Here is a 15,045-nt window from a genome sequence, read left to right as displayed (position 1 = left end):
AAAAGTCGCTCTATATTACACACGCAAACTCAGTCGCACATGCACACACGCACATGTGTACAACTGAACATACACACACCATGTGCATTTCATTTGTTGTGTGAATCGCCTGTGCCCTTTCCCATAATCCAGAACCAGCTGCAGAAGATCGGAGTCCCTCTAGATAGTGTCATTTCTGTCATTATTGATCTCACATCAGTGTGTACAGGCTCTAACCTGCTCACATGCTCTCAGGTTGACAACAGCAATTAGAGACTAGGCCTCAGAGTTAACTCCCTCTAATTCGTGGAGTTAGACACACACACACACACACACACACGCACGTACGCTCACACATGCACACACATGTGCAAGCATGATTGCATAACCCTGAGGGAAGACCTGAAAAAATAGTTCATCAGTAAATGCACCAGCGCTTCTGAATTCCACTGCAATATACACAAATGTAAGCAGGCAGAGGAGTTCAGTTAGAAACCCAGATAAGTCACTCTTAAAGGACGCTCACAAATTCTGGTGCAAAGTCAAAGTGATGGACTAACACAGTCACAGTGGTCTGATAGACCCAGTGCTTTTTATGTTCACACTATTTTCCGTTGTGACTGATGACGGTTTTCATTCACCAAAGCTCCACCCATTTCCTTTCTCCAATCCTCCAGCCTTGGCACAGGAAGCCGTGCGGTCAGGCTATGCAGGTGATGTGCAGACAGAGGTGCTGGTCATGCACAAGTGCCAAGCCTCGTGGTGGTTTATGTCCATTAGACAGCACTGCTTTCAACAGGGCTGATAACCACACTTAAAAACCAGTCTCTCTCCATCTTCCCAAGTCATATTCTCCTTCTTTCTCTCTCTCTCTACACCCCACCACCCCCAGTAAAACCAACAAGTGTAAGCTAAGGACTTGGTACTAAAGTACATTACTGTACAAAGAGTCAAGGTGGAGCATCTAAAAGAGTAAACCGTTCTGCTGAGACAAGAACATTCTAGAAGGTATTCATTGCTGGGTTTGCATGTGGGAGCTCTGGGTACATTTAATGTTTATTGGTCTTAAGGACATTCAGATGGCTATTAAAATGTCCCAGTGCAACAACACGTGCGCTCTTGGACGGGGGCATTACTGTATCGGGCCACGAAGTGGTTTGAGCGCGCACACACACACACACACACACACACTCACACACGCAGAAGGGGCGACGCAGCAGCGAAGCGTGCCGGATCGCGGGGGCTCATCTGCGGACGCTTACCCATGGAGTCCAGCACAAACTGCTCCTGAGTGACTGCGAGGGGAGGCTGCACGCACACCGTCAGCTTGGGGCTCTGCACCGCCGAGCGACACCGCACCGAGATCTGAGAGAACGACAGGGGGGCGGGGCCGGACGGCAGGAAGGAGGAAAAAAGAGGGGAAACACAAGGACGATGTAAAAGAGAGTGAGGGGGAATGAGAGTTTGTAAGCAGTAATTGACTGAGGCTGGTTTCTTGCTGGTAAGAAGGTAGAGACGTGTCTCTACAGTCAGATCTTAGAGACACTGTCAGGGCTATGACCGGCTGAACCATCGTGGATCTGGCCTCTTCCAGGAACAGCCAACACATTCATCTTCTCCATGCTGACAGGCCTACAAACCAGCACACTTGCTTCAAAGAGCAAAGAGCATACAAATACTCCTTTCAGACACACACACAGACACACGTGCGCACACTTGTTAACTAAGGGACAGTACAGACACTGTTGTTACCTTTTTACAGAAAACCTGCTTTACTGTCTCCACACAGGCTAAATCTTGCAGTCTGCAGTGTGTGCTTCTCATTAAAGCACCACTCCGGAGACAGATTTGGGTCTTATTAGCATCCCTGGGCTCCAGTTACACCACAGAGGAAGAAAGGACAGGAGCCGTGCACGCACTGTAGCTGATTACTGAGCTAGTGAGCTCATCGCCTCTTAACATTTACACACACGCACGCACACACAAACACAGAACTCAAAACTGTACCTTCACAGTGACGGAGGGGACAGGTATACCACTGATTTCAGGAATGACAGCTTTCTGTAAAAGAAACAGAAACCATCAGCACAATTACAGCAAAAGCTGTTTTTGACTGTGCGCTGCACAGACATACACTGTAATAGCCTCTTTACTGCGGGTGCTGGGGCTGTGTATCACATCGCTTCCACACCAAGGTTCATAATCCATCTTTATTAAGATAGATTATGAAGTGTCATGTGACATCACTCATGACATCATTATGACATCACTGCCAGAGTCAGTACCCCCTGACTGACAGAGGTTAGCACGGGAAGCAGGGATTTTCACATTTTGTGCCGCGATGGGTCACTTCTGCTTGAGTTGGGGGGGTCTTCTGAATGACAGCTCAGTCTTCTGAATGACAGGGACTTAGCAGCTGCAGCCAGTCTTGCATGTCCACAGACACCAAAAGAATGAGGAAGCAAACTATTCTCTGCCAAGAGAACCAAAGAGCCCGGGCAGTTCTGAACCCAGCATTTCCTCTGTGGCTTTGAAATTAATTCAGATTTATTGCGCTGATTCAATAAGACACAAGAGGGGGTCTATTCCAAATAATCATTTTGAAAAAGAACACTAACAAGACCTTAACCCACTTGCTTTTCAGTGGTCGCTTTTGATTACTTGAATTTACTTTTTCCTTTTTGTTTTTTTTAAAGAAGACCATAGGAAATGAATTATCTGCGCTCAGATATTTTTCTCAATGGCCAGGGTTACTGTAAAAGTATGAAATTAAATACTGTGGTTATCGTTCATTACTGAGGAAGTCCGAAGCATCTGGACCCTATCTCTGGTTTATTTAGTCTGAATTTTCTCGGGACTGTGGGAAGACCCGGTTCCTGGCTTTGGGAAACCGTCCTGCTGTTCATTTCTCTTGACCTTTCTTCTTTCCCACCACAGACAATGTGCTCAGGAGCAGTGCATGTTTGGAGGATCTGGACACCTGGCCAACCCCTGCCCTGCCCTCCCTCTGGACCCAGGCCAGGCGAGGAAACTTGGGGGGGCCCAGGCATATAGACGAGTAAATGAACACATTCACATATACATACATGGCACATATACTGCATAGGCATATATATATATACACTGCACAAATACTGCATACACATATACTGCACACATGTATACTGTGCATATACTGCATTCACATATACTGCACACATACATGCTGTGCATGTACTGATTATACATATACTGCTAATATATACTGTGCATATACTGCACATATATATACTGCGCATATACTGCATACACAGATACCGAATATACTGAATACACATGTAAAATGCGCATGTACTGCATATACACGGAGGTCTGGAACACTTTTACCCAGGTCCAGCACTGTTTCTCATAAAACTCAGGTCAATGTATTTATGTTCTTTAATACTGTACGTCACTCTGGATAAGAGCACCTACTAAATAAATGTAATGTAAGGTAATGTAAAACGAGAGCAATGGCAGCAGTATTGACCTGCAGCCACTGACCACAAGCCTTTGCAAATCTCCACCTTCAGATCTGGCCTAACCAGCCCCCATCTGGCATGTAACACGCCAGGGATCAATGGATGATATTCCCTGACTCCTGCGGTCTGTGGAATGGCTGAAGCAGGGACTCGGTCAGGGGACTGTTCTCTGATGTAGCGCCACGTACCGAGACGTCATCCAGGCTGGCAGACACGCTGGCCGTGACCACCAACTCCTCATCTGCGTCTGCTTTAGGCAGGATATCTGAGAACGTGTGAAAGAGAGAGGGAGGGAGGGAGAGAGAGAGGGGAAAGGAGTGCAAGGTGGTTAGGCTAGCAGGGTTTTGTGGTGGGATAAGGATCCCTGCATACACAGACACAAACACACACACCGAGCCAAAACCACTCATACACAGACACAAACACCGGGCCAAAACCACTCATACAGACACAAACACACACACCGAGCCAAAACCACTCATACACAGACACAAACACCGGGCCAAAACCACTCATACAGACACACCACCGGCCAAAACCACTCATACACAGACCACAACACACCGGCCAAAACCACTCATACAAGACACAAACACACACACCGAGCCAAAACCACTCATACACAGACACAAACACCAGCGGCCAAAACCACTCATACACAGACAAACACACACACCGAGCCAAAACCACTCATACACAGACACAAACACACACACCAGGCCAAAACCACTCATACACAGACACAAACACCGGGCCAAAACCACTCATACAGACACAAACACACACACCGAGCCAAAACCACTCATACACAGACACAAACACACACACCAGGCCAAAACCACTCATACACAGACACAAACACACACACCGAGCCAAAACCACTCATACACAGACACAAACACACACACCGAGCCAAAACCACTCATACACAGACACAAACACACCAGGCCTAAACCACTCATACACAGACACACACATACACCAGGCCAAAACCACTCATACACAGATACACACACACCAGGCCAAAACCACTCATACACAGATACACACACACCAGACCAAAACCACTCATACACAGACAAACACAGCACCACCACCAGAAACACACCCAAACATACACAGACAGAACAGCACACAGCAACATACACGACAGACGACAAACACACACACCATGTCAAACCCACTCATACAGACACATAGACAGACAGAGGCAGAGGAGCCCACAGACACACACATTCCAGAGTGTCCTCGGACGCCCAAACACATTCCACAGACACGCGTCTCCTGGAGGGGGCTTTCCCAAACATCCCCGGGCACTCCTCCTCCCCCATCCCCATCCCTCTTCCCAGGGCGCAGAACCCAGCTCCACCCGTCTCGGAATCAGAACCCAACGCACCCCGGGCCTGGGATTAAACCTGAGCCACAGCCGCGGCCGACGCTGATGCCGCTCGTTTATAACCTGGCTTTGGGGCTTTGGACAGCAGCACACACGGCCCTGCCTTCAACAAACAGCTCAACGCCGGAGAGAAAATCCCCCTCTCAAAGATTACGGAGGACCAGATCTGCGTCAAGACGGCGCGAGTGCCTGCCAAAGCGAGGGAGATTAGAGAAACAAAGAGGGGAATTTGGGCTCTTCTTCTCCCGTGTGTGAGGACAGCATACCACCTGAAGTAAGAGAGAATAATGATGCCTGCCTGACTCCTACACTCCTGAGCATGAGGCTGAAACTGCAACAGCAGTACGGCAAAAAGCAGGCAGAAGACTGGGTTTGGACGAGCCTTACACAAGGAAGACTGTAAGGCTGCTGTGCTGGAGCCTGATTGTCAGTGAAGCGATATGTACTTCGTTTAAAACTGTGATACACTGTGGTAAATGTGATGCATTCTGAGCTCTCAGGAGACACTCCACTTCTGTGCACTCCTGCTCTGAAGCAGGATTACGATCATTCGCTTTTGAAAAAAAAAATACATGTGAGGAGAATGCGGGCAGCAGTGACTACAGGACAGCTGAAGTGATAGTGCGGTTGATTCATAGGTTTACCACTCTTTTCTAATCAATGAAAAAACACTGGGGGGGTGGGGTGGCATAACTGGATAAACGGCCAGAAGGTAGGGGTTAAGGAGTTCCCACATAACAGAGTTAAACGCCCCCCCCCCCCCCATAACAGAGTTAAACGGCCTGCGGGATGGGACGTAGCGGAGATTAGCGGCCCCCGCTTCAGCGTGGAACGCTGCGGGACCCGGTTTATTATGAGAGAAAACGCGCTGGCGCGGCGGTTTGTTTGGGTGCGCTCTTCCACAAAGCGGGGTCCCACGCCGCAAAGCCGATAAACCGCCATCGAACCCTGCGCAAACACGGCGCGTTAATGCCGACCAATGCCAGCCTCCGTCTCAGATAGGGCTGTGACGGTATGGATTTTTTTCTTACCGCGGTTCGGCGGTTTACCGTGGACTGACTGTGTTCCGTAGCCTACACTTGGCGCACATCAGGGACCATTCATCCGTCGCTAGGAGCCAGACAAGCATGTTTGTGTGCTCATTCTCCGGGGAAATGCCCATTCTACAATCCACACTTTGATTGATGTGTTTTGAACCAATGGTATTCCAGAAAAGTGGGAAAAACTACCTTCCCCGTAAAGGGACACCTCGGCCTTTAAAAGAAAAAGTGCTGGTATACAGTACGTTGGCTAAGTAGATAGATCGTTTTCTCATAAAATGTAGTCTATAAAATAGTAGCCTTGACTAGCCTACTTTGAGACGTAAAAAAAAAAAGTTCCGATCAGATTTTAATCTGTTGAGCTTAAATATTGAATATATTTACATGAAAATTAGCGCATATTTAATGAGCTAATAGCGAATTTGTAACTGCTGTTTTGAATACAATTCAATAGTTAGCTAGCTAGCTAGCCGGGATAACAAGCTCTCCGCTTCCCAGCGAGGGACCAGAACAGCGCACAGCGCACCTGCCTCTCTCACCTGCTCAAGGGCTCGCTCGCATCACACGCTCGTCACACAGCAGCTAGCGCGCTGCGCTAACGTCCACATCCTTAAACCCCACGGGTTTAATAAAAATGTCTTCGCCTCGGCCGCATCACCACCCCCGTCGTACATTATTTTCCAATAACGGGACAGCCCGTCGTGGTTTATTCCTTACGTATTGTGTGTGTATATTTAAGCAATATCTCAGGACAGGCCGTGGTGTATGGTTATTATATCACAGCTAAGGGGCGTTGTTCGGCCTGATGCACAGCGGGGCCCCTTAGCTGTGATATAATAACCACATACCACAGCCTGAAGTGAGCTACTGCTTTTATGAAACGGTCACCAAGTATGGCAATATGAAAGTAATAGACACACTTCAGTGGTTAATAGGAGTGTGTCTATTACTTTCATAGCGCCATATTGTTTTTTTTTTTCTCAGACGCGGAGTGATACTGAATTGTGCAAAGGAATTAGACGTCATAGCTGTGGAATATGGTTAATATATCACGGCTATGAACCAGCCAGATTGCTTGATTTGAGCTACCCGTTTTATAAATTCAATTTAATGTTATATCACAAGTACTCAAGCCTAGAAATAATTAATAATCGGACACACACAAAATAAATCCCCCATATGTTTAACGGACTGACTGTCCCACCCCCTTGCACTGAAGCTGAAGTGACAAGCAACTGAAAAGTTTTGTTTCTCCAGAAGCCCTTGAACATAGGATGGAAGACAGTCAATGATGATAACTAAACAATGATTATTGTGTTTATATGATAAGCTTACATCTCATATCACACACACCACATGCACTCCTGTAACTTTCAAGAAAAAGAAATACAAAAAAAATAAAAATTTGCGGTGATGACGGTACTGAGCTCAACCCCGCGGTAGGCATCACATGACCGCGGTATTGCGGTAATCGTCACATCACCACAGCCCTAGTCTCGGATACCACTTAATTTCAGAATGGCTTGTATTTGGGTTTCTCCGTAATCTTTTTATGTTGAAAAGCAAAACAAAAGAGATGAAAAAGAGCAAAAAAGAGCGGGAGGATTTCAGATTTGCTCCCAAAAACACCAGTTGGGTGAACTCTAGACAGGGCCCTTCCCACGTAAGTCCTCGCATGTGTGAACAGTGCCCATTTCGGTCCACTGGGCCCTTGCCTTTATATGGAATACATGAGCAAGCACATTTAACTAAGAAGCCTAACACATGTGGTGTGTATCTGGGGGCAGCTCGCTGCCTGTAAATAGATTGCGGGGGTGGTGTTTTTTCAGGTTTTTTGCCAGGACCTCTTACCCTGGGTCCTGGCGGCCTCGCGGATGACCTTGTGCAGGGTCTTCAGCTCAGCATCCACCTCCTCGTAGTTCACCTCCCGCGCCTCCACCTTGGGGGCCATGAAGAAGGAGGGGTCGGTGCCCATGTAGGAGCACTGGAGGTGCCCGTCTCCACTGAGCATCACCACCACGCCCCTCAGATCCCTGCAATGACCAACCAGACAGGCTTTACACAGTCTCACTATACCACCCCATACAGACACATTTAATTCAGCACTACAATGACCAGCAGCCCCTACCACCTCAGCTACACCAAGCAAGGTAGTCCTTCATAAATATAACATTCATCCATATTAGTAATTCAACGTATTTATTAATGTATCATATCATTATTAAATGCGTACCCTTTTCCTGGAAAATCTAAGATTAATATCAAGCTCTAATTGGATAAGAAATAATGATTATAAACTGTAAAAGAGAGAACAGCTATTGGTGTTTTGTGAGTGCTCATATATCATCAGAAATAATCCCTCATGTACAGTTAATGACACATTTTTTCCCATGGTTCTGTTCCTGTTTTTAGTCCATTGCATGAATTTTTCAAGCGTGAAGAGGTCTTTTTTTACTGACCTCCCACCCACAAAGAGTGCAAAGATGCTTCTTCAAAAGAGCCTGCACAACCTGATTTAGCGACTAACCACAGAAGTTCAATTAAACTGAGGGAAAGGCTTGAAGGCTTAAGTTGGCCAAACGGCCTTCGGAACGCTTGTCTGCATGCCACCGTCTATCTGATGAGCTGACATTTTATGGACCAGGAGTCTGGTCGCACACCAAGACCGTAAAAAACGGTGGTCACACGGTTATAGTTGTGACCGCATCTGGCCGGTCAGGGAGCCCCGGGTTCAGGAACACAGACACACACAGCGGAACGCAGAAAAAGAAAAGGTGGTTTGGAAAATCCCGGGCGAAAATGATAGCCGCGCTGTCTCTCAGTGCAGGGGCGGGCCGGGCCAACAAAGGGCAGAAAACCCACATCCCGTCTCAGTGTTTATCTGAGCGCTCTCATTGGGCCCAGCCCACACTGTGAACGCACATCTGTACCTGCTCAACACAGAGGGGAATTAAGGGTAGAAACTCTAACTGGACGTGTGGCGGAGGCAAAGCAGAACCCTACAGCCACGCACGAACACACGCGCACAAAGGGAAGGCCAAAGGGTACACAGAAAAGCAAAGCGTAAAATAAAATCAGGGGTCAGCAAAAACGTATGCAAAATCCTAAACAATTTAAGGGCTGTAGATTAGATAGTACTAAACAAAACTGCAGAGGAGCTCTGAAATTAAGCTAGCTGCCAGAAAGCCAGGCAGAATCACACAGCCAAACGGTTCAAATAAACATCCTATGTTAATTTCACACACGCATACATCCACAATCAACTCAACGCACATACACACAGAAGGCCAAAAACATATTTCCAAATAATCATATGAAAAGTCAAACGAGCCACTCCTCAGCCACTGTAAGACCCTGACCAGTGCGTGAAAAGGCGCTGTAAGGTGAGCCCGCGGATGCTAACCGGCTGCAGATGTGCCGTCTCTGCAGGGCAGGAAAGCCATAACTCCGCCAGTAAGGACCCAGACCCACAGCGGCAGCAGAACGGGGCTAACGTCCCCTCAGAGAGCACCGTGCGAGGAGGGTTAGGGGCGTGTGGGCGAGCCTGCCCCAAATCCCCCCCGCTCCAGTCCCACGGTCCCCCGACCAGCTGCCCCAGTGCCCCTGGCCAGGTGCCCCACTACCCCCAGCTCCAACCCTACAAATTAAAAGCGCCTGTTAGGGTACCCGAGGGTCCAGCTGGAGGTTATCTTTCCAATTAAAACTTCTCTTGTTATATTTTATTTCCTGCGTGTTTCCAGTTTCAGGGCATCCAGGTGTAATAAAGCTGTTTTCCATAAATTGTTTTTGATTACCTGGTAAGGAACCTGGTCAAGGAAAAAAAAAAGTTCAAGAGAGCATGCATTTTCTGAGAGCATTCACCACTTGAATGCTGCAGAAGTCACATCATCTGGCAACAAATTTGGAATGGCGACAACACTGGGATAATGGGAGCAAAGCTACAGCAAAAAGAAAAAAAAAACAGCGCAGTTCATAACTGCACATGAACTGAGGGCAGAATGAGCACGCTCTCACACACTGATACACAAATACAGATTACGTTCCGCTATGTGGTCGGGGTTGAATCAATCCAACCCTAAACCTCAGCGCCGTGTGCATGAAATAAAACATCTGGGCCTGGGTACTGGTGGCAGCATTAGAGATCTCAGAGCCAAGAACCTAAGTGGTACCATGCATTACATACCGGCACTGATACTGCACCATTAAATAGTGCCATCTGAAAAATGGATGCCGGCTCAAACCCTACCCTGGTTTCCTAAGAATCTGCAATCTGGTTTACCATTATAACAAAATTTACCCTGCGAGTGGCTCATTAGCTGCACAGATCTGTTTGTAGTTACGGTCACATGGGGTTACCCTCTGGCTTCTATGTGCTCCAGAGGTACCAGGGAGGTTAAAAACAAAATGGCATAAATCAAGCATCTGCCATCCTCCTCTGATTTTCCTTAATGTGTCCTGGAAAAAAGTACTTTACTTCTGGGGGGTCGGAAGTTCACAGAATACCTCAGGCATTTGTAGCTGCAATATAGCTCTAACTATAACTCTAACTGTAGCTCTAACCTCCTTGACTTTTCCATTTCCCTAGGGGACACCGTGGTGTCATCATCACCCACCGCAAAAAACCTTGGAGTGGTGATGTACAACAGACTGTCCCTCTCCCAGAACATCACGGCGGTGAGTCGAACGTGCAGGTTCTTCCTGTACAACATCCGGAGAATCCGCCCCTTCCTCACCACCTACGCAACCCAGCTCCTGGTTCAAGCGATGGTCCTGTCCCGCCTGGACTACTGCAACTCGCTGCTGGCTGGTCTGCCAGCATCCGCCATCAGACCCCTGCAGCTCATCAAGAATGCTGCAGCGCGTCTGGTCTACAACCTCCCCAGACATTCCCATGTCACCCCCCTGCTCACTGACCTCCACTGGCTGCCTGTTATGGCTCGCATCAAATTTAAGACGTTGGTGCTTGCATACCAGGCAGCTAAGGGGTCAGCACCAGGATACATCCAGAGGATCATCAGACCCTACACACCAGCCAGACCTCTCCGTTCTGCCACCTCTGGACACTTGGCACCTCCCCCTCTTCGCGTCTGTACTTCCCGCTCCCGTCTGCTGTCTGTCCTGGCCCCTCGCTGGTGGAATGACCTCCCCGTGGCGGTCAGAACAGCAGAGAATCTGACTACCTTCAAACGCAGACTAAAGACTCATCTCTTCAGGCTGCATCTCTCCCCACCCCTCCCTAGCCTATAGTTTAGCTCAATGTACCTAGTTAGGCTAATACGATCACGTTAGTATTTGGCAGGACTGTTTTTGTCTGATTCTGATTAGGCAAATGTGATTTCAGTGCTAGTTTGTACTTGGCAGGATGGTGGTTTGTTTGCTGAACAGGTTACTCTACAGGGTTGGAGTCCTGATCTATGTGGTCACTTCTGGCACTACGATCTTTACTTCACTCTAGTGTGCTTCTTTTGCACCTCTGCACCCTGAACTAATGCACTTGTTGTACGTCGCTCTGGATAAGAGCGTCTGCTAAATGCCTGTAATGTAATGTAATGTAATATTTTATTACTGTGATGAGCTGAATTCACGCGTAATTACATAACCATGAGCGTGGATTTTTCCTGCCCACAACTGATCCGGAAAGGCAGAATTTAAAGCTCTCCGCCACCCCTGGCCAGCGGCTTCACATTTTCACACTTTAAAGTCTGTCACTGAGGTCTGGGCTGAGCCAGCCGCTGACACGGAATGGCGGACTGCTTCGGGCTTGCTTGTGCGAATGAGAGTTCGGTCCGGGGAGAGCCCTCTCTCTTCGTTATCGCACTCTTTCGCCGGGGTCTCGGCCTGGGTCCGCAGCTCTGTGAGGTCTTGGCTGGAAGGCCGGCGGAGGAGGGGGTCTGTCTGGGTGGTATTAATCCCCAGCTGCTCCCAGCCCAGGGGCTGCAGAGGCTGAGCGTTCTGGCGCGGAGGCAGGGCCTGGTCCCCCAGCCCCCCCACCCCATCCAGCTGTTTCAGCAGTTCTGTGTCTGATAGAGCCTCTTTCACTGAGCATGCAACTCTGCAGGTGCAAAAAACTGACTCAACCAAATTTGAAGTGTGATCCCTCTAGAGAGGACTCAGTACACAGTCTGCCACGGCACACCCCAGCTCTTCCCGCACTGAAATCCATAGACACACAGTCCCCTGGCCTTGCTGTCTCACCATTGTGTACGTTTGAAGGCTTGATTGCTTTTCTCCTGAGGTCAGGACCAAGCAGAAAGAGATCGACGTTGCGCCATCAATCAACACAAGATGGATCTGAGAAGCCAATCACATCACATTTCCACAAAACAAATTCCTGTATGGTCCTGTATGCAGTGTAGACGAAACGTAGATTAAATGTTGTGGGAACGTTGTAGGATTGTTGCAGGCCAGGCTTAGAGTGAGTAGGCTTAAATGTCCCAGGGGTGATGGGCTGCTCTTGGCCAGGGAGTCTTCCTCTTTGAAGTGTTCCTGCACCTGAAGAGCTCAAACGCGTCAAGACAACGGCCACCATCTTCAGCTTCTCGAGGGCCAGTCATGCCCCGGACTACAAAGGGTTTTCACAGAGAGGAGTACCTCTACAGCGCCCCCCTCAGGTGTGCGTTTTATCTGCGGTCATAAACAGGCTGACTGAGCGCGCCCAGTGAGCCTGCTTCTGGGAAGCACGCTATGGGGACACGCCTGCTCATGCGTCCAGATGTCTGGCCGTCTCCCCCGTCCTGCCATTTCACACACTGTTCCCGGGTGGGGAGAGATGGAGGGAAAGAGGGAGAGAGGGAGGGAAAGAGCAAATGCGCTCACGTACAGCTCTTTTCCAACCTTTCGTGAAGTATATCCCAGTACGGCTGGAGTGCCAGTTCTGGAACATTCTGCCCGTAAGCACGGAACTATGAGACAAAGCAGACACAGAAGGGTCAACTTCACTCCTTCAGACTCCTTCACTAGAGCCCCATGGGTTCAAATCTCGGTTTGTATGCTCTCTAACTTTAATGCAGTTCACACCAGTTGCTCCTGTAATCAGACAAAATTAAACACCTGCAACATAAAAATGGTTCTTTAAGCCTGTCCGCACGCACACTGTCACAACAAGGATTCAAACTCGCAACCTCATGGTCCAAAGGTAAGAGATCAAACAAAACCTCTGCCTCTCCGCATAAACCTCAGAGGCATATGGAATCTCTTGGATTAGCCCAAATAAAAAATGATAAAAGGCCAGTTTTATTTCATAAGATTAATTTCCCAACTCAGACTGAAGATAAAAGTTCTCAAATTGCATGCTACGTTTTATAAAAGCCAATATCAAATGAAAAAAAAAGTTTAACTTGGACGTAGTGCACTTCTTAAAAAATAAAAAATAAGAAATGAGTGGAGCTGTTGAAAGCGTTATGAAGGCCAGATCTGAGCGAGCGCACTGGGGCGCCAGGGCCGCTATAAATACACGGCGGGGCGAGCGGAGCGGGGCTCGGCCAGGAAGGGGCGGGGCGCGGCGTCCGGCGAGGCCGAGGCGAAGCCGTGGCGAATGGGTCGGAAAAAAACACCCTCCTGGACACTGCGCGGCATTGTGCGATTCTGCGCGAGGCTCGCCTCTGCCGTCGACACGGCCGACCGCGTTGGGCAGCGCACAGCCGACCGTGTTGGGCGGCACACGGCCGACCGTGTTGGGCAGCGCACGTCCGACCGTGTTGGGCAGCGCACAGCCGACCGTGTTGGGCAGCGCACAGCCGACCGTGTTGGGCAGCGCACGGCCGACCGTGTTGGGCAGCGCACGGCCACGTGGCCGCAATCACGTGTTGGGCAGCGACGGACCGTGTCGGCAGCGAAGCGACGGTTGGGCAGCGCAGCAGGCGAGCCCGTGTGGGCGCGCCTGACCTGACGCGTTGGGATTCAGCGCAGGACTCGCGGTTGACACGCATCCGCCGTTGGGCAGCGCACCGCCGCCGTGTTGGGCAGGCACATGGGCCGACCGTGTTGGGCAGCGCTGGCCGACGTGTGGGCAGGCACGCGACCGTGTTGGGCAGCGCAGGCCCGACCGTGTGGGCAGCGCACAGCCGACCGTGTAGGCAGCACGCCGACGTGTTGGAGCGCCGTCCTCGCGCTGGGAGCAGTTGGGTTACGCGGGCAGGGGAGGCCGCGGTGGGCGCGCCTATGAGCGCCGTTATTCACGCAAGTTATCCTCGCGGTTGAAACGTTTTCTCCTCTCTCTGCCGCTCCCCGTCCTCTCGGTCGGGAGGAGATTGGAGGAGACGCTTAGCTGGCGCTGGCCTACAGGTGGAGCGCGGCGTCTCCACGAGAGCCCTGGAGCTGCCGCTGCCGCTAGCCGAGCCTTGTAGAAACGCCATTACGCTCTTACGGTCGTCTGCTTCGCGACTGTTTTTAATTGCGATTTGATGACTGCTATTTTCGCAGCATATAAAAATAAAGGGACTTCATCTGCTTGCATTGGCAAGAAGTTGTAAAACTCATCATAGCCATATCCCTCTGAGAATTCCGCTAGCTTTGGCACAGTCTTATCCACTGCTGCAAATGGCGGAGCTACCTACGCAGATTGAAAAAAGAGCATTTCAAAGGATCTACCGATGGGTGAAATTGAAGTGCCACTATTTAAGGGTCTGCATACTCCATTCCTATTGTGTTTTAAGAGCAAACACAGAGCGGTTCTGGAAGATTCCAGACATGTTATCTATTATCTAGGAACCTTTGTGAAACATGACAAGCGTCCCGGTAGGTTAAAAAAAAACAGGGAAGTTGCTAAATAGAAAGGAAACTGGATCCAGGAGTTTGAGTTTCAGATTATCATCACTCTCTGCTAAAGCACAGACTGGTCAAAGAAGAGAAAGCGTTGTGTGTGTGTGTGTGTGTGTGTGTGTGTGTGTGTGTGTGTGTGTGTGTGTTTGAGTGCGTGTGTGTGTGTGTGTGTGTGATTGAGTGCGTGTGTGTGTGTGTGTGTGTGTGTGTTTGAGTGCGTGTGTGTGTGTGTGTGTGTGTGTGTTTGAGTGCGTGTGTGTGTGTGTGTTTGAGTGTGTGTGTGTGTGTGTGTTAGTGCGTGTGTGTGTGTGTGTGTGTGTGTGTGTGTGTGTGTGTGTGTGTGTGTGTGTGTGTGTGTGTGTGTGTGTGT

General features: G+C 49.3%; 1 protein-coding gene across 4 annotated transcripts in view; it reads right to left on the bottom strand.

The window, feature by feature from the left end:
• Nucleotides 1-15,045, bottom strand: part of bbs9 (Bardet-Biedl syndrome 9) — a 177,104-nt gene that overhangs the window by 136,509 nt on the left and 25,550 nt on the right. For all 4 annotated transcript variants that reach the window (XM_064343356.1, XM_064343375.1, XM_064343381.1 and 1 more), the window contains exons 10-13: nt 7,767-7,948; nt 3,668-3,744; nt 1,987-2,040; nt 1,242-1,344 (exon numbers count right to left, since the gene is read on the bottom strand). In XM_064343356.1, the coding sequence (XP_064199426.1) occupies nt 1,242-1,344; nt 1,987-2,040; nt 3,668-3,744; nt 7,767-7,948 (416 nt within the window). The remainder of the gene's footprint in view (nt 1-1,241; nt 1,345-1,986; nt 2,041-3,667; nt 3,745-7,766; nt 7,949-15,045) is intronic.

Source organism: Anguilla rostrata, chromosome 1, assembly GCF_018555375.3.
Source record: "Anguilla rostrata isolate EN2019 chromosome 1, ASM1855537v3, whole genome shotgun sequence".
Lineage (NCBI taxonomy): Eukaryota > Metazoa > Chordata > Actinopteri > Anguilliformes > Anguillidae > Anguilla > Anguilla rostrata.
Note: the sequence above shows the minus strand (reverse complement) of the source record. Positions and strands in the feature narration are given on the sequence as shown.